Source organism: Cordyceps militaris (assembly GCF_000225605.1).
Source record: "Cordyceps militaris CM01 unplaced genomic scaffold CCM_S00007, whole genome shotgun sequence".
NCBI lineage: Eukaryota > Fungi > Ascomycota > Sordariomycetes > Hypocreales > Cordycipitaceae > Cordyceps > Cordyceps militaris.
The window spans coordinates 506408-525112 of NW_006271975.1; the positions used below are offsets into that span (position 1 = coordinate 506408).

At 53.9% G+C, this 18705-nt stretch overlaps 6 protein-coding genes across 6 annotated transcripts; 3 read left to right on the plus strand and 3 right to left on the minus strand.

The window, feature by feature from the left end:
* Positions 1–1646: 1646 nt before the first annotated feature.
* On the plus strand, positions 1647–4869 carry CCM_08378 (RAD52 DNA repair protein RADC; the record flags this gene model as incomplete). The annotated part of the gene is made up of 3 exons (XM_006673517.1): positions 1647–2452; positions 3311–4023; positions 4112–4869. The coding sequence occupies 3 exons, from the start codon at positions 1647–1649 to the stop codon at positions 4867–4869; spliced, it is 2277 nt and encodes a 758-aa protein (XP_006673580.1).
* Positions 4870–5093: 224 nt separating this feature from the next.
* CCM_08379 (uncharacterized protein) lies at positions 5094–6305 on the minus strand (the record flags this gene model as incomplete). The annotated part of the gene is made up of 4 exons (XM_006673518.1): positions 5094–5444; positions 5518–5742; positions 5799–6199; positions 6278–6305. 4 exons carry the CDS (start codon positions 6303–6305, stop codon positions 5094–5096), a joined length of 1005 nt encoding a protein of 334 aa, XP_006673581.1.
* Positions 6306–7212: 907 nt separating this feature from the next.
* Positions 7213–7498, plus strand: CCM_08380 (uncharacterized protein; the record flags this gene model as incomplete). Its single annotated transcript, XM_006673519.1, has 2 exons — positions 7213–7420; positions 7470–7498. The coding sequence occupies 2 exons, from the start codon at positions 7213–7215 to the stop codon at positions 7496–7498; spliced, it is 237 nt and encodes a 78-aa protein (XP_006673582.1).
* A 971-nt stretch (positions 7499–8469) lies between these two features.
* Positions 8470–10070, minus strand: CCM_08381 (TPR domain-containing protein; the record flags this gene model as incomplete). The annotated part of the gene is made up of 2 exons (XM_006673520.1): positions 8470–9670; positions 9733–10070. 2 exons carry the CDS (start codon positions 10068–10070, stop codon positions 8470–8472), a joined length of 1539 nt encoding a protein of 512 aa, XP_006673583.1.
* Positions 10071–10353: 283 nt separating this feature from the next.
* CCM_08382 (progesterone binding protein, putative) lies at positions 10354–11767 on the plus strand (the record flags this gene model as incomplete). The annotated part of the gene is made up of 7 exons (XM_006673521.1): positions 10354–10444; positions 10666–10700; positions 10757–10814; positions 10996–11157; positions 11178–11231; positions 11416–11536; positions 11578–11767. 7 exons carry the CDS (start codon positions 10354–10356, stop codon positions 11765–11767), a joined length of 711 nt encoding a protein of 236 aa, XP_006673584.1.
* Positions 11768–15468: 3701 nt separating this feature from the next.
* CCM_08383 (uncharacterized protein) lies at positions 15469–17792 on the minus strand (the record flags this gene model as incomplete). The annotated part of the gene is made up of 6 exons (XM_006673522.1): positions 15469–15680; positions 16081–16386; positions 16936–17023; positions 17058–17176; positions 17463–17593; positions 17683–17792. The coding sequence occupies 6 exons, from the start codon at positions 17790–17792 to the stop codon at positions 15469–15471; spliced, it is 966 nt and encodes a 321-aa protein (XP_006673585.1).
* Positions 17793–18705: the final 913 nt, after the last annotated feature.

Below are 18705 nucleotides of genomic sequence, written 5' to 3' on the forward strand. Positions count from 1 at the left end.
TGTGAACAGGGCGCAGCCAAGGCTGACAGATGCTTATCTTGGAAAAAGGGCAATCAGTGGTGGGAACAGTTGTTGAAGAGGTAGGTAGTTACTGATAACCCGTGAGTTGTAGCTTGCGCTACGCATGTCGGATGAATGAGATGGGCTCTTCTGACTTGCTTGACTCTGTCACTTGCAATGTGGGGGTATCAACATGCCGAGCCTAGAAGCTCTCTCACGTGGCAAAATCTGGGGCGGCAGAACGGTGTCAAGTGAATGAAAAATAATAAGTACTCCGGACGCTTGTATTCATGGGCTATGTAGCGGCTGCCAAAGATCATAAATTCGTTCAAGTATTCAATGAGACAGACAGGCCATCATACAGTAACAGGTGAGGAGGCCAAGATAGGTAACTGCAGCACGGCTGGGACAACATAGTCAGTGAAGTATAAGCGTGAATAAGTCGGCAGGTTGCTACTATTTATAAGCTTATCTCGGGCCAGTTTTTCATGTCCGTATTGAGAGATCTTTTGTTTCTCTTCCAACACATGGCGGCCGTTTATGAGTGTGAGAACCGTTGGTGAGTATGAGCGGAGCGGAGATATCCGTAGTGGCTAGTTTGTTAGTATGACAGGCACAGGCAGTCCGAGAAAGCGGCAGGGACGATCATAAACTGGTACTGAGCGCCGCCCGAGTGAAAGTGAGTGAGGTCAGTGTCAAACTGTCTGTGTAGCTACGGAAGGGCGATGAGCTCGGATTTCAAGGCCGGGAGCGACAGTGAATGCCAGAGCGCAGGGTGAGTGGTGTGTGCCACAACGGGCCAGAGTGAGCCACAGTGGCTGCAACCGACACACACTGCCAAAGCAGAGGCAACTGCCGGAAGCTGAAGCGGCATGAGGTGGCTTGCAGTTTTAGGCCGTTTTAGCGCTAATCCACCCCTACAATGCCGAGAGACAGGCAAACTTTGGCGGACGTATGCCTGTAAGTTTTTGGCAGTGACCACTTGTCACCACCAATCTACTCCGTACATAGCACCAACCCTCCTTGGGCCGTCACGTGTGGCTTGCAGTTTGGCGCTTGGGCTGCCCAAAGGCTCAACTGGCTCCTCGCCGGCCAGTTGCCCACTCGTCACCGCGGCAAACCAAAGTATTACTGCTCCACAACGAAAAGCCTCTCATAATTCCCCATGCCCTTGAGTCGGCCGGCATTTTCAGCCCTTTTTTTCCCCCTACCTACCTACATACCTACTCCCTCTCCGCTCTTTCAACAAACTCCACGAGCGCCCGCTGCCGTTTCATCACCACAGTGCTTCATTTTCTCAAGGTATCGAGGAGCAGAGGCCGGACGCTCACGCCCTGTCGCTGCCTCGTCGCTCCTCACAACCTAAAGCACACTCTCGGCATCGCAAACGCAGCCTTGAACCAAAGTGGCTTGCCTCGTCGGCGTCGTCATCACCAGCAACTGCACCATGAACGTTCTCCTGTCGCCGCAGCCGCCCCTTTTCCCTCATCACCGCGAAAGTCCTCGCCAATCTCCTCAACGATCTTGTGAGTTCTTTCCTCCCTTTTCGCCAACCTTTCTTTCCTGGGTTTCCGCCTCCTGTCAACGGGGCCGCCGTGAGACCAACATCCAAACTAACAACAACTCAAGTATCCCCCTTTCACAACATGGCCAATCGGAAACGAAAAGCCGACGAGGACGGCGATGGGGATGAGAACATGTCAACCTTAAATTCTCCTGCCGCCCATCCTCGCAGCATCGCTCGGCCCTCGAAAAAAGTACGATCAAACGACATAACTGGCCGCCCACTCACCTTGTCTCGACTCCTGGAAACTCTCGATACCGACCAGCTTCGCACCGTCCTCGAAAGAATTTGCGAGTCGCACCCCCTAATCGGCCACGAAGTCGTCACGCAGGCCCCTCGACCCTCTGTTGATGCTGCTCTCGCAGTTCTGCGTCGATACCAGGACAAGCTCACTGCCGCCATCCCCTACGGAAACAGCAGCGCCGAATACACGTACTGTCGTGTCAAGGAGCCTCTCATCGCCCTCACCGATGCCGTCGCCGACTTCACGCCTCAGTTTTTGCCCCCTACCGAAACACAACCGACCAAGTCCCTGGAGTTCCTCGATCAGGTCACGAAGCTGATTCACGCACTACCCGACTGGGAGCCTCAAGCTTACCGTCACCACAAGAACGGTGCGTACGACGACATTTCCAGGGCATGGGCCCTCGTCATCAGCGAAGCTGGCAAGCGAGCTGGTGGCTTCAATCTCCACTCCGATGGCTGGGACCAGGCTCTTAACAGACACAACGACCAGTCCAGGGGTCGTTTGGCTGGAGCCATTTCCGCCATGGCAAGCAGCGTCGGATGGATGGGTACCGGTCCGAACCAAAGCTCAAACGACCAAAACTCCATCCTCAACCAGCTCATGTCTGGCTCTTATGGTTCACCTGTGCGGGTCGGGCCATGGTAAAACCTTACCGACTTGGAAGCAACGAATTTATAGCACATAATGGCCGACACATACCGCCGATATATAAAGATACCAAAGGGGCCAGCGCATATTCAATACGGGACCCGCGGCATACATGACACGACACGTTTTATGAGATTTCATCTGGCATCATGGACACTAGCATAGACTTTTGGACTTGGCTTTTCTGCGCACAACGGAATGGTACCGGCGTTTGTTTTTTGGTGGTTTGACTCTTATCATTTATTTTGGCAAAACGGTTGGTCTCCTCTGTTTTCTGTCTTCTACTTCGCGCGTATTGTTTTTGGCCTTTTCCGTTTCCCTTCTCACTTGAGATGGTGTAAATAGCACCGAACAACATAGTAGACCTCCCTTTTACGGGAGTACCAATACAGCGGCGTTTTTAGATCTCGCCGATTTTCTTAGCTCTTTTGCATTTTACTGAGTAATTTTGTTGCATTGCAAAAAGTCAACTCGAACTGTGCTACTAACTCGAGCCGCTTTGCGTGGATGCTAGGGGTGTTGGTGTGTGGAGGTGGCGACTGTCTGGTACGTACCGCCACCGCTGCCAGATACTCACGTGTTTACCTGTCGAGGCGCGCGACAGTGTGAACGCGACCTCCTACAACAACCGCGATTATTAGCCCAACGTCAATACGCCCGCCAAAATATACTTTGCATAGTCTGGCTGCTCAATTCACTTGAAATACGCTGGGATAATAACAGTTGATGGTGGAAGATCCATTCAGTGTATAAAATGCCTGCGTACGTCGCGAATCAGGTCCCCAGCAAACGCCTGTCGTCGCTACTATTCACAATTCTGTTCACAAGCTAACTTGATTTACCTGCTCTAGGCCAGGCGAACAGCACAAGCCATGGACCAACCCATACGAAGAAAAGAAGCCGCGAATTTCGGAATGGACCGCTAAAGACATTGCCACCATATCGCTCCGCCTTGACAAACAGCTCGGCCCTGAATACATTTCCTCGCGCGCGGGCCCCGGCGGCTCGCGCGTGCACTACCTGACCGCCGACAAGTGCATCAGCCTCGCCAACGAAATTTTTGGCTTCAACGGCTGGTCCTCGTCGATCCAGAACATCCAGGTCGACTTTGCCGACGAGAACGCGCAGACGCAGCGCGTCAGCATCGGCCTGAGCGTCATCGTGCGCATCACGCTACGGGACGGCACGTACCACGAGGACATTGGCTACGGCTCCATTGAGAATGCACGCGGCAAGGCCATGGCGTTTGAAAAGGCCAAGAAGGAGGGCACCACGGATGCGCTGAAGCGCACCCTGCGCAGCTTCGGCAACGTCCTGGGCAACTGCATCTACGACCAGGAATTTGTAAAACAGGTGACCAAAATTAAAGCGCAGCCGGTCAAGAAGTTTGACGAGGACAATTTGCATCGGCATGCGGGTTTTGTGAGGAAAGATGTGCCGGTCGCACAGGTGGTACCGGCAGCGCCGACGGATGCCTCCGAGGCGGGGTCGGGCTCGTCCTTTGCGTCAGCGGCAGCGGCAGCCAAAGTAGAAGCTTCGGAGTCATTTGAAGACTTCCTCGGCGGTAAGTCTTTGGAGGATGTCATGAAAATAAGCGGCTCATTGTGTGCCAAATATGATATGACCACGGCGCTAACTGAGTGTGTCGCCAGATTTCGACGAGGCAGACTTTTGCGTGTCCGAGGAGGGCCATCCTGATGAGGTAGTAGTACCAGTCCCAGCTGTCGCTAAAGGCCCGCAGACAAGACAACAGCAAGATCAGCGGCAAGCCAGCAAACCTGTACAGCAGCGCAATCACCGCCCACAGCCACCTCAGACCCCCAACGCCCAACATCAAAGACAAACAGCAGGCAATGGCACTTCTATAGCGCCTCCAGCTCCGCCAGCTGGTGAGCCAGTCGCCGCATTCTTCTCGGCACGTGCTGTTGCCACGGATGCGAACCAGACGTCCGCCATCGTACCCAATAAGCAACAGTTTTTCAATCCAAAGGCAGAGAGCCCCTCGATACGAAAGACGCCGGGCATCGACCACTCGTCCTCGAAACCGCTATCACGGACCGGACAGCATGTGCCGCCGCCGAGCCAAGCCGAAGATCCGTCTGCCGCCACGCCTAGTCGGCCGGCGGCGGCAGGGAGACCTCACGGGGCCGGTGGACCGTCCGCCGCGGGCGGTTTCGCCCCCAAAGGACACGTCGTCAACCCGAGCCTGGACCAGGCGCGCAGGATCGGGGCGCCAGGAGGTCCTGCGAGCCCACTGGCCAACAGGAACTCGTATAAACCCCCCACTATGAAACGGCCGCTGGGCCAGGACGGTAACGCACCGCGCGTGCCGCTGAGTGATATCCCTTCCAACGGACCCGTGGTGGCCGGGGCCGATGGCCTCGATACGAAGCGACAAAGGATGGCATAATACTCACTTTTTGTTTCTCCTGTGCACTCTCATTTTAGGGAAGCTACTTTGACAAGACGGACCAGTGACTTTGGTGACCTCATGACGGACGTTTTGGAGTTGATGATGGCGTTGGGTTTTATATTTCTTGATACTGCAGATAATGTTGCTGTACGTGCACTATATAGCGAATATTGTACTCTGTTTTTATCTTGTACATGAAAACCGCACGAAAGAAAACGGATTTAGCCCAGTCTTGCATCATGACTGCCTGTCACATGGTAGACGCTGGTCGCTTGTTGCGGGTGCGGCGGATGCGAAAGCCCGTGGTCAGAAGGCGGCTGCGCAAAAGACGCGAGCGCCAAAAACGCCTTTTCCTCCGCACCCGTGCTGGCGACGCTCGAGGGGTGGCCGGCAGCCTCGGCGCCGCCAATCACGAGGAGCTGCTCGTACTCGGCGCGGAGGCGCACGTACGCCCGGTCCATGTCGTGCGCACGCTGGGCGGCCTGGTCGAGAAGCTCCTCGAGCTCGGCGATGCGGTCGTCCTTGCGCTTGCGGTAGGCTTGCTGTGATTTTCTGTTGGCGGCTCTCCGGCGCTGTGAGGACACTATGAGCATTTTTTTGCAAGGAAAAAAAAAAACACGAGCTGGCTGGGGAAAACGCACGCACTTGAATGACAGCGGGGGCTGCGTTTTTGTAACGGTTCGGGCGGCTTCGTCTGGGCTTTTTGGGCGCTTCTGCGGAGGGAGTGGTGTCTGTGTCTTGGAACGACGGCGACTCGGAAGGGAGTCTCGCTTCAGGCGGGCTGTAACTACTATTACTCTCTTGACTAGACACGTCGTGGTATAAGGGAGGGACCATGAGAGACTCGGCGGACCTGGGAAGTTGTGAATCCTGTCATTGGGTATTAGAAGAGTGGTTTCAATACTTCCGTATTATGCAAAACTCACTACAGTCAGGTAGTGGCCGTGTTTGAATGTCAGCTCGGGCATGTCGGGATACATGTCAAGGGGCAAAGACTGCGCCTGAGGCGTAAGTGGTGTCAGATGGGATGTTGAGTGCAGGGACGGTGTGAGGGACATGGCCATGGAGTTGGCGTACGCGGATCCAAGGCCCAGTCCGGCCACCCAGTCTGCGGAACAGAGATAGAGCACATCATCTCCGAGCAGCTGCATCGCGGGCACGAAGTTATCGCTGCGGGAGGTTGATGGCTTCGACATTGGCTGTGGAGCGGCTGTTGCGAGGAGGTGTATTGATATGACAGGGAGCGCGGGAGGAAGCAGGAGGAGCCAAGAGCAAAGGAGGATGGGCTGGGTGGTGGATGATGAGATGGAGGACTGGACGGGGCGGTCTCAGGACTATAAAGATTTCGACATGTGGTCGAGATGACGGGTGTAGATGGTATCGTTCAAGGAGACGGCGAGTTTACTCCCCCAGAGCCACGCGGCCAGCCCCATGTTTGTCTACACTGCCAGAACTGACTGGGCTCTTTATTATAAATAATGTTAAGCTATTGGCACCGCAAATATCGCCTTAGCTGGGGTGGAGAGCCGCAAGGATCCAGATATCTCGTGCTTTTCGGGGAAGAGGTTGGCAGGGGGGGACACTGGCGTGTATCTCGACGGGCCATCGGGTGTGTGGCTAATACCAACAGGATTTTGATGACATGTCGGGAGTTGTGTATGAGGATGTAGATGAAATATGTAAGTATCAAAGGGATCCGTTGAAGAGGGGGGGGTGTATGTGTAGTGTGGTCTAGGGTAAAGGGAGAGGGGACGAACCGGAACAGCGTGTACTTGCATCGTTTTGGTACTGTTCTACGTTTGGGGTAGCGGCATGAAGAGGATTACGAGAGGTGAAAGCGAGGTAAAAGGTGAGAAACAAGTAAGCCTGGTGGATGTATCAAAACAACAGTTGAGCAAGATGAAAATCACCGAGAGTGGGAAGCATGTCGGGGTGTGTGTTAGAGGGACGCACAGGAATAAGCAGACGCCCCCTTTGCCCCAGCTCCTACAGCCTTGCGTTGGAGCTTACCAGTAAGTCAGAGATAGTCTGGCTGTATTTTCTTTTCATTTTTCTTCATTTTTACAACCATGGTAAGGCCCTTAGAAGGCGGGAAAACGGGCACAACAGGGACCAAACAAGGTCCTTTCAACAAATCACCCAGTTCGTTGCTATCCGGTAGCGACGTCTAATGTACATGTATTCTTGCCAATTTCAACAGCCCTCGCAAGGTTAGCAAAATGACCTCTGACATTTGTTCTTGTTGTATCGGGTTCCTTGCCTCTTCGGCCACTGCCCACTCGGGTATCGCGCCGTCGTCTACCTGCATTAGCTCCTCGCGCCCAGATATTCCACCCAGGAATGACCGATCACGATTCGTTGTTGTCATCGCGGGTCATTTTCGAAAGTCTAACCAGTATTAGCTTACCTCTCGGTGCCAAAACACCCGACGGATGCGCCGACGGCTCCAAGCACAGCCGTCCTTCCGGTAGGGCTCGCCCCAGCCTGGTCATCAGAACGGCTTCCCAGCAAGCTCCGGTGCTCCCCTGGTCTGGATCACGACATTACCGTACGTTTTTCTTTTCTGTAAGCTTTTTTTTCTGCTTGACACGGTCTAGCTTCCGCCGTGTCTTGGACCTCGCATTGAGTATCGGAATGGGCCAATTCGTCCAGTTTCCCAAAACAGGATTGAGGCTCGGAGAATCTTTGTAGCTAGCACGGTATTGGCAATATTACCTCGGGAACAACTAGAAATGTATCCCTTAGTTGATGGAACTTGCACTGGAGCTACCCAGGTTGCCCTCGTCCGCCCTAGTTCTCTCGCGCGCGCCACCCCAGCCTGGTCTTCCTAGCAATCCTCCAACGCCATCCAGGCCAGTATTTATCTCGCTTCTCCGCACTTCTAGAGAAATCTTCTTGAAGAATTGCCTCCTCTGCTTGCCGTAACCAGCGTACACGGAGTTGGTCTAGCAAAGGTCAATACCGCACCAGCGAAGTTATTGATGAGGGAACTCACAGCCATCAATTGTACACATATAGAGTTACTTAGGGTAAAGGGGATGCTCTTGACGCCCTGTTTTTTCGGCCGTCTCTTTCATTGTATTATTTTATTCCCGTATGCATATGCATGCCTAAATGGGTCCCTAGATGCTGCCGACGCACACCGTCGTTGTCGCCGCCGCTCTACCATGCTCCCGGAATACGACCCGTACGCATACTCGGCCTGCTGCGCCGCGCTTCGCCATCTTCAGCTCGGCATTGATCTGAAAGGGAAGGTGACTAGGACTCTAGGAGCACACTGATGCCGCCTTGACTGGCTCTAGTGCTGCTGCTGGTCCCAGCCTCCATTGCGTTCCTTCCAATGGCTTCTAGTATACATGATAATTAAAACAGATAAGAGTAGAGTATTCCAAAATATAATAACATGTCTGCATTTTCCGAGAGTTATATCAGTCAAGCGCATTTTTGACATTGTTGGGATGTCGGCGTTGATCATGCCTCGTTGACCAGACTTGGAACTTTGCGACTGTACGCTGTCCAAAAATTGTAGCAATATTTTCCGACTCAAACTCTGCAATTTGACAGAATGTGGAGGCAGTCATTGCAATCGAATTTTGCCTAGTTGGAACCTTTGTCGAGTTTCTTCAGACCGTCTGCCGCCTGTTTGGCTCCGTCCTTGAAGTCGAGCTTGTTGCACAGTTCAATGCACTGTTCATACTTTTTCCTAGCGACGGTTGTTTTACCAAGCATGGCAGCCACGTCGCCCCAGTTGCACAAGGCTACGGCGCACGCCTCGTCGCATTCCGGTGTCCGCTCGTCGCCCTTGACGTCATTGCCATGCATGTACGCATTCTTTGCCCAGTTTTCGGCCGCCTCGAGGCATTCGGGTCGCGTCTTGGGCATTTCGGCGCGCTCGAGATCCTTCAGGCCCTCGGACAGGGCGCCGGACAGGAATGAAGCGGGAATCTGAGCAAAGGACGCTGCCAGGTTATTCATGACGACGGCGCGATGGCACGGAAGCTCACACAAGCGAAGCGCTTGGAAGAATAACGGAATAGCCAGGTGAAACTGCGACTTGCGCTCGTAGTCTCGCCCCAGCGATTCCATCGCACCGCCGACTTCAGTGGGGGTGAGCCAGGACTCCTCGCCAGGTTGTTTTCCTTCGGTTTGGCGACGTTTGAATTCTTGGAGAGTCGTTTCAACGGCCCATACAAAATGCTCAGTCGCTTTCTCTGGCTTGAGGACATGTTCATCTGCGTATAACTCTCCCAACGCAACAGCGGTTTTGACAGCCGTGGCCAGCACTCGTTCTCGTTTGCGCCAAAGCGTCTCGCGTGGGGTTTCCAAATCCTCGTCCTTGGCCACCGCGTCACTGTTGGTAGCCGGCCGATTCTTGTCACCGAGCTCCTTCACATCGGCCAGGTTTGAAGAATCGATGTAATGGCCGTGCTTGTCCACCTGGCCGTCCTCCACAGACTTGGCCATCACACTGACCCATTTCTGGCAATCAGCTAATACCGATGCCAGAACCTCACCACTCGACGTGTAGTTTTCGAGTTGTTGAAGCCAGGCCGACACCTGGATGCGAATGCCGAGCACCTCATCCGAGAATGGGTCCAGCCCGATCTCGGCGCACTGCTGCATAGCCTTTTTGTAGTATTTTAGGGCGAGCTCGGGGTCCGGCGCATAATTGCTGTAGTAAATCGCTCGCCTGAGGGTGTTTGCAACGGGTTCGGGGTATCTGCTGAGGTTGTTGTTGTAGAAGTGGGCGTAAAAGCTTCTTAGCGCGACGGCGCTGATGCCGAGAGTGACGAGAAGTCTGTACTTGGCGTCAGCCTAATTCCTGTAATCCAGATTGCGCAGCATTCAATCGCAACTCACAAGGCGACGGCAAAGGAGGTCGAACCGGGCGAGTCTTTGTATGCCTGTTTGATACCCCTGGGGCTCAGGGCAAACGCGAGGTTCCGCAGTCCAGCGCCCAGGGCGCGCCCAGCAAATTGGCGAAACGTCACCTTCTGTGGTTTATTCGGAGGTGTATTCTTTTGCGCTTCTTCCCCGGCGCTTGTCGATTGAGACCTCTGCCATGATGGTGGCAGTAAAGTAATGGCACGAAGATGGGCACTTCTAGAGGTGGCATGGATAGACAGCAGCCCAGCCGTTCGGGGCTGCAGACATTGCCGCGAAATAGGTCGCAGCGACGCGACTGCAAAGACGGACATGTGTAAATACGCCTTTTCAATTGTATTTCGGCGCGCGTCTTGCCGATGGGCTTGATGGCAAACCTTAGTCCGACCTTTTTCTGTATTAGAAAAAAGAATGACGCTGACCAGCAGCTTCAGTCCCGATTGGTCCGTGCGCCTGCGTAACAAGAAGAATTGCGGGCCGAAGACGGAATGGGTGGGGGAAGCTTGAGGGCTTCCTCGGCTGGGCGATGGAAGCATCACGAGCTCAAATTATACAAAACACTTTGCATCACCACCGTGGCAACTCAAATCTCACGCGATGGCTGGAAAATTCGAACCCAAGGAGCCTGTGCAGCTCAACCCCCCCAAGGATGACCCCATCACCCTGGAGGAGCTATCCAAGTGCAACGGTACGTCATGAGAAGTCCGGCGACGCCTGAGGTCCAACCTGCACATGAGAACTGCAAAGCCGGTCAGGCTCTGGGGTGGAGATCATGGTGCATGGGAATTTGGACGGCTCGGAAAATTATTTGATGTTTTTCGACTTGGTCGGAGCTGCTCGGGGCCGCACCACTTCCCAACCCACCGAAGCAGAGGGAGGGGCAAGTTGCTGACTATGGCATCTTCACAGGCGTCGATAGCGACAAGATCTACGTCGCCATCAAGGTACGTTCAAACGTCTGGGACAAGGTCGATCGCGAATCCTAATGCGTTGGATATAGGGCAAGGTATATGATGTAACCGGCAACCCCTCGTATCTGCCGGGCAAGGCCTACCACGGTATGTGACCCTACTTTGCAGTTGCTCAGATGCTTGAGCTGCACTCTACTCCGAGTACACCTTTCTATTGTACTCGCATCAATTTATGAGCTACAAAAGGTCCTCGAGAGTGCGAGCTTGTTAGAGGACTGGCCACGAATGCTCTGAACGGCTCGCTGACGCATGCGCGCCCCTCCTGCAGTCTTCACTGGCAAGGATGCTTCCCGCGCCCTTGGCATGACCTCGACGAAGCCAGAGGACGTGGTTGCCGACTGGTCGACTCTGAGCGAAAAGGAGAAGGGCGTTCTGCAGGACTGGATCACCTTCTTCTCCAAGCGCTACAATATCGTCGGCGTCGTCGCTGGTGCTACGAATATGGACTAGGAACTCGGGAGCAGGCTGTGAGGGATGATGCGCTGCATGGCGCAGAAAAGGAGTGTGAGAATGAACGGCGACGGCACATATGGGCTCTATTGCCAGCTGGCTTCTACTCCTGGACACGCCCGCCTTGGTCTGCAGTGTGAGGAGATGTAATTTCAAAAATGCAAAAGTTTTCTCACGTACCTTGAGGTCCAATCACCTTGGGAAAAATTGCTTTTTCTTGCCTCTTGAGCTTTAACAGCGAGTAAAAAGAGCCCACTAGAAAAGGATATCCCAGCATTCCACTTTGTAGGCCAAGGCGGCACCTCTACTGGGCACATCATCGGCAGTCGTCTCAACTTCCGTACTCTGTCTCGGGTCGGGTGATGCACCTTTGTGTAAGATGGGGCACTCCGATGCGCAGCTTTTTGAGGTCGTACAAAGATGACCCAGGTACCGGGAAACCAGTCTACCCTGGTCAACCGCAGATAGGGCTGTACATGCATGGTCGTGCGAGCTTCAACGTTGCCAGAATCTTGGGCTACGACGAACAACCGTGGCTCTCATATCATGGAGGAGCAAGTAAATTGCAATACCCGGTACTGGAAAGGTAAAATGGCACGTCACTAGCATCGGGAGTTTGTACAGGCAGGTCTCAAAAGGCTTGCAGGGATTTAGGCTAGCGGCGCAGCCACATGAGAGGATGATGGAACGCGGCATATGCAAACTCGCGACCTCATGCTCACAACTAACTGGCTGGCCAAATTGCTCTCAGCAGAGGGTCTGGGATAGTGTACTCGTGGCAGGAGCGGCTGCAGACCGAGAGCCTTGGTTAGTGAGATAGATGTGTGACAGATCATGCTGCATTGCTTCGTGGCAAAAGTGCGCTGAGTGTATCCCCGATCCCCTTGCCGTCGTTGGGGAAGATTGCTTCACATGGTGGGTGTGATGTCTTGGATACCTGTGCATTGTCACCCAGTAGAACTCGACGTTGAAATTCCGCCAATATTCGGGAGTCATTTCTCACCAGCAGCACATATCCTGGTCTAGTCAATTACGAGGGAGTGAAAGGCATGGATAAGTTTCAACAAAAGTCAATTTCGAGGTCAAGTGTCCAGGACTAGTATAGAAACTACTTCGAAAAAAAAGCCTATTATCAAACGATGGCAAGAAGTGATACATCGCATCGCAGTTATTACATTATCAACCCCATGAGTAGCACATTTCCCATTCTCACTCATGCCTCCGGTCCAGCTGTAGATCTGTCACCTCTCTCGGTAACAACCGAGAACTGTTCAGTTTCCGGAACACCATCCCTGCGTCCCGGAAGCGCAACGCCGTATTTTGAGCTCAAGGGAGGGGGGGGGGGGTGTAGATACGCTCATTGCCAATGGTACTCGCCAGTCTCGCGGACAAACGGGCCACGAGCGTCCTTGCGGTGGCTGCTGGCGGCCGCGGTGCCGTTTCCAGAGCCACCATTACCGCTGATGGCACCAGCGCAGGCGTTGCAAAGACGTTCCTGGTACCAACTGTTTCGCAGCCGCTTGACGTTGGTGCACTCATGGCGCGGGTGGTTGCGTGACTGGTGACAGTATGCCTTGAGGTTCAGGGCGTTGTGCCCACAGGTGAAGATATACTCTTCGAAATCACACATGATGACTGCGAGCGGGATAGTCTCACTGCAGTACAAGCCTTGTGGTGCGCTGGTGCTGTTTGGACTTTGTAGAGTTGAGTGTTGGTACGTGAGAGACACGAGTGTTCAGCAGGGAGAGGGTGTGGGGAGTTGTAAATATGAAAATGAGAGGAAAGCTAGAGACAAAGAGATTTAGAATTCCATACGATAAAGACGAGATGATATTGAGCTTTTATACCTAAAATTGCGGCTTCTACCAACAAATCACCAACCACGTTGCAGTCTGGCCCCAAATGTCTCAACAAGAGGAGAGCCAGCAACGACTCCATACACGTCTGCGCCTCGGGTCAAAGCCACCCCTCATGAAGCCTGATGAAAATTCGAAATTCCGGAACGGTGATCGATCCGCGCAGCAGTCGAGGCATCTCTGCGCCGGGTCGCCACAATCACCAGGCGGATGAGACAGAGCACGGCACCAAGATTTTCCTCTGTATGGCCCAGACATCTCCAGGCTGCGTTCCCATTGGTTCGTTACCCATGATGGCACGTTGGAACTAGTACCAACCACCGATGAAGCTGGTATGTGCTTGACGCAAGCCCATGAATGTGCTGCATCGAACTAGACAAGAATAGGTGAGCCGAAGGCCGGGATTGCCGTTTGTGGGAATGATGAAATTGCAAAGATAAAGTAAGTCAACAAAGAAGGAAACCCAGTGATTTTAGGCTTCCAACCTTGCAACCAAGGCATGGATCAAGACACTGTTAACTACCCCCCCCCCCCCTGGTTGTACCCCAGCAATTACTCGCTTGCTGTATTTCAGCAGCGATCCGGCGCATGCAGGGCATTGAAACGTTTTCGATCCGATTCCTTCATGCTGTGATACCCTCCAGAGCCTGACAGACGTTGGAGCGCCCGCCGCGCTGCTCCCGGGCGCACATTCTGGACAAGTACGTGACTCTGCGACAACGCCGGCGGCCCCAATCGTTTTGCGTGAAAGCCAGGCGCCCATCGGAAAACAGGCCAGGCCCTAGGAGCACGTCCCCAGCTCGTGTGTGATTGCGATGGCGACATGCATCAATAGATTCAGAATCGAAGCGAACAATAGGAAGAAGCCGTTCGCCACTGGCGGTTTCCCCCTCCGGGGGGCAGGATCTACGAGGTCGGCGGATTGTGGGTGCATGAAAGCTTTAATAACTCACAAGCTTCAGCCTTCCAGTCGGCAAGTGCTACAAGGGGTGGTCGGTAGTCTAGATCGCGGGCAGGGAACGGGCCAGCATCCTTGGCGGCCGATTTGGTTACATTGAGCTGCGTCGGCATGAGTGGATGGGGATCGATTCCCCGCCGTCGAAACTCTTTGAACGTGAGGCCATCTCTAGCATGCGATCCAGTTTCATGGTGTCCACCCCTACAGTGCCAACCACAAGGGAATGACAGGGCGGAAAACCCGTGGTTATTCAGTCACACAGCATTTGCCCTGGCAGGATTCGGGCGCTCTCGGGAATAAAAGAAAAATGGCCGGGCTTCTAATGTGTACAAAGGCTGATCATCTAGAGAGGGATGACGTGTCGGCGGTCTGTGTCACAGCTGAAGTTTCCAGAATCCGGGGTTCGGTTTCCCCTTCCCCGAGCATCAAGGGTGCTCTACAAACAAGTGGTCCCGGTGGCCAGCAACCAACTGGTGATTGCGGCTGCCTTAGGAGCGCGTTACACCCCCTGCCACATTTGGTGAGACAGACAACCAGGCTTTGTTCCTTGCTCGAGTACGGAGTACTGATACGCACACTTGGCTATCAAAGGGCTCAACCACAAGAGGAAATAGGCCGCCATGCACGTTCGCGGCAGACGTAGAATGCAACGTCACAGCGGGAAGAGAAAAGGGGGAGACGGTCCAGTACGAGAGCGATGGAATACCACGAGTCTGCTGATTGCTTCGTTGGCATGCAGCCTTTACGATTTCACACGACATCGTTAGTTACAGGTCGGGCGAGCTGCTTTGATAGGTATGTATTGTTCGTCTGCACCCCTCGTATCGGGACCGGCCCGCTGGCTCAGCCACCCGCAGCAGGGTTGTTGGCAAGCGGGCAAGGGACCCTGGCGGCTGCATACGGGAGTCTTGCACACCATGCACAAGTGAGCGTTTGGTGACGAAGCGTCTGATTGTCGCTGGAAATGTCATGCATCTGAGGAGCAGGCGCCCCGGAAGTAGTGCGTTCCTCCGTTGTGGCGACAGCGTGGCTTCCAAAACTGACACCAGAGCGAGACCTCCCGGCTCCGACTTTGGCTCCGACTGCAGATTTCCTGATTCAGAAATTCGCCGTGGCTTACCAAGAGGTACAGTACAGACTGATCGCTGGGTCTGATACTCATATCTTGAGGGCAAACCCCCGGGGTACTTATTGACACTTGAGTGAACATGTCGACTAACAACACCAAGAAAGACCCCGATTAGCATCAAGCATCAAGGCCCGACTTCCATTGTGAGAAACAGTACCCACAAGTCAGCGTAGACATGGACATACCCCGCCGCTCTCGTACCGGTACCCAGGTCGCCTATTCCTCGAAAAAGCTCTCCTCTTCTTCATCCTCCGCGTATCAGGCGGGCGTCCTTTGGACTATTCTTGGGAGGTCATTTAGGCAGCTGCCACGCCACTGATGACAGGAAAAGTGGCCCGTGATGAGGTTCTATCCGACAGCGACCAGCGGTATCGGAGGGTGCGAGCTCTCGGTACCAACCAGTTTGGGCTCCGAAGCGACATCTCGGTATTTTGGGGGCGATTTACCCCGAGATTTGGTCCGATAAAGACTCTCGCAGGTCAGCGCTGTGGCGTTGAGCGCCCAAAATTTCCCAACTTGTCGAACTAACGTTGGAGTGCCAACCTGGCAGGCGTCCAACACTGCCACGTAGCGTCAATTTACATTCTTGATTTTTAATCAGGAAATGAATGACCCATTTATTAGGAAACGAATATTTTAAATAAAGAGGTTAACTGTCGAAAATTGATTTGGTCCCCTTTAGGAAGTGAGCAAAAATGGTCGAAGGATCAGATTCCATGCATGTGGCAATACTCCGCATTGGACATTCGAAGTGATCGACGCAACTGTCTGATTTAATCCGCAGTATGTTAAGATCAAGACTTGATAATACAACTCACCAGATCCGTTCTAAGGATTAATAGCCGACGGACGAGATTGAGTCCGCCCGGTGAAGCAACGGGCGGTTCGGTTGGCAGTAGAGTGCCCATTGGAGGAGACTTGGACTCGAGCCTGGGTCATTATTTCGAATGAGTAGCTTACCATTGTATGATGAAATTGAAGTGAATTTGGAAATGCAATGAAATTGAATGTATCTTGAAAAATATCGCCGCGCTCGTAGCTTCAGACGGCGGCCACTCGATCCTCGTAAATCACCGCCATTAGTCGCATGCCCGTCGTGAGGGACGCCTCCAGGCTGGCCAGGAACCACGCCTTCCCGACCTGCGGTTACGCCCAGCGGGAGCGCGCTGGGTACCAAGTCCGCGTCGACCTGGCCGAGATCGCTCCGTCTCCTCACCCGAGACTGAAGCAAGAGGTCACGCTCTTCATGACGGCGGTGGTCCGCTGCTGCGCTCGCCAAGGGGAGCGCCGGGTCCCGTATTTAAAGGACGTGGCGAAGAAGAATGCTGGGGTTGTTGGGTCTGAGAGAAGCAGTGGCTGTGGGGGGCTTGTGGCGCCCATGGTTGGCTGACCGGAGGATAATGCTCACGACTCGGAGGTGGTGTGTTGTCTGCCGGCTTCTAAAAGAAGAAGATGTTCGACTCTTTTGGCTTCATGTGGAGGAGCGCAGCATGCTATGTATATTCGTCGGGGCTGTGCCGAGGCTAAACCTCTGCTGCCTCGCAGCATGAATAGCGCTAGTTGATTCAGTAAATGGGTGAATGCGACTCGCGTAAAAGACAGATTTACAGCCCCAAAGCTCTGAGTAATAATTGGAGGAACTATGTAGTACATACTGTGGTGAAGACAAGGTTTCTTGAGGCGTGTACAAGTACGGACGAAAATATGGGAATCGGCAGATCATGACAGGACAGAAAACAGCCTACAAGCAGCCAACAAAGTCTTTTTGTTTAAACCTAAGAAAAAGGACATAGTTGTATTTCTAAATACTCTCACCGAACTCTATGAAATCTGTTTCGCAGGTATGTAAGAGTGAAGCCGCTCTTTTAGCACCTCGGGCGTTCTCGGCCGTCCACTTGAGCAACTACTCCTAGGCTTGCGCCGGCATGATCAAGTACTGCCATCAAAAGTGCCATCTCGTCTTTCATGGGTGCTTCGCAGCGAGGATGAGTGCATTGGCTCCCAAGACTAGAGGTGGGAGGACAGATGGATATGGTCTGTTTCATCGTAGAGGGCCCTGTTGCCGGCGGCAGCTTAGTACTCCAAGGCCTGTACTTTAACTTGTTTCGACATTTTAGTCAGAACCTGAATGCTGCATTAAGCCTTAACTTATCTAGTGCTTTATATCCAAGTTAATGCCGGGCTAGCAAAATTTGAAGCCGAATTACCGGCTCGACGAGGGCCGCGTGTGGCCAACAGCCCTCACAACCAGAGCGCATCCCCCCGTGTGCTGTGGTAACCAATACAGCTTGCTTGAGAGAATAGCAGTTCGATTAGAAGGCGCCCCTGAACACATCGCATACTTCGCTGCACATCTGCTTGGCGCCGCGGTCGGCCGTTGAGGCGCGCCTCGATGCTGGCATCTCTGAACCTATGAAAGGGCATTCGCATGACAGAAGCCGCGTAATATGCAGCTTGCTTGAAGAACAGCACGCTGAAAATTCGAGGCCGCATTTTCGCCGTGTTCCGTCATGTATTAACTAGACCTTTGCTACTCATGGCTAAAAGGGCACTGCTATACACAAAACCCAGCCAAGGCATTGCGCAAAGCCGTAGGTGCTAAGTTTTGGGCAATCCCACTTCGTTTTCTGGACCGTCTCGCTCGATGCATGATTATCGGGCATCCTGGACATATTGGGATATTATCATTCTAGTGCGCATTGCTGGCAGTCCTGCAGCAAGTCATGGCCCGACTCGGTCCCAGCCGCCACGACTCGCCATCACACCCTGCATCAATCGACAGCCCACAACTACAGTGAGCGTTTGCAGGAATAGTGGCGGGATGCAGCGGTATGAATGCGCAGGAAGGGGAGACTTTGCAGCGAGGCAGGATGGGTATAAAGTGGCGAGCCGCAGCTCAGACAGATGTGTTCACCAAGCCACAACAAGCCCAAGTATTTCCACCAACAGCAACCAAAAGCACAACAGCCTGCCACACCCGCCCCAATCCCTCAAGACAACATTAAAAAAAGTACATCTCACGCTACCATCAAGATGAAGCTGTCTGTCATGTTGGCCCTCTCTGCCAGCCTCGTCGCTGCCCAGCCTGTGACGCGCGCGGCCGAGAAGCTGGCGCCCTTCCTGGAGCCCGACACCACGTTCGAGACGTGCGGCAAGCCTGAGCCCGCGGGCGGCCAGCTCAACGAGTCCGAGTTTTGCCTTGGCACGATCGAGTACTGCCGCAAGGGCCTGTACAAGAAGTTTGACGAGCCCTTCAAGACGGAGAAGGAGTGCCTCAGCTCCCGCACGCCAGCGCCCAAGGCTGGAACCCCCGTCAAGGAGGAGCCTCCGGCTGCTAAGGAGCCTCCGGCCGCTGGGGCGCCGGCCCCCCCGACCGGTGCAAACCCTCCGACAGCTGTGAAGCCTCCGACCGCTGAGGAGCCTCCGGCCACTGAGGAGCCCCCGGTCTCTGCGGAGCCGGCCCCCCCGACCGGTGCAAACCCTCCGACAGCTGTGAAGCCTCCGACCGCTGGGGGACCTCCGGCCGACGATCAATCTCCTGAGGAGGAGGAGGAGTGCCCGCCGGAACAGGAGCCGGCTGCGCCC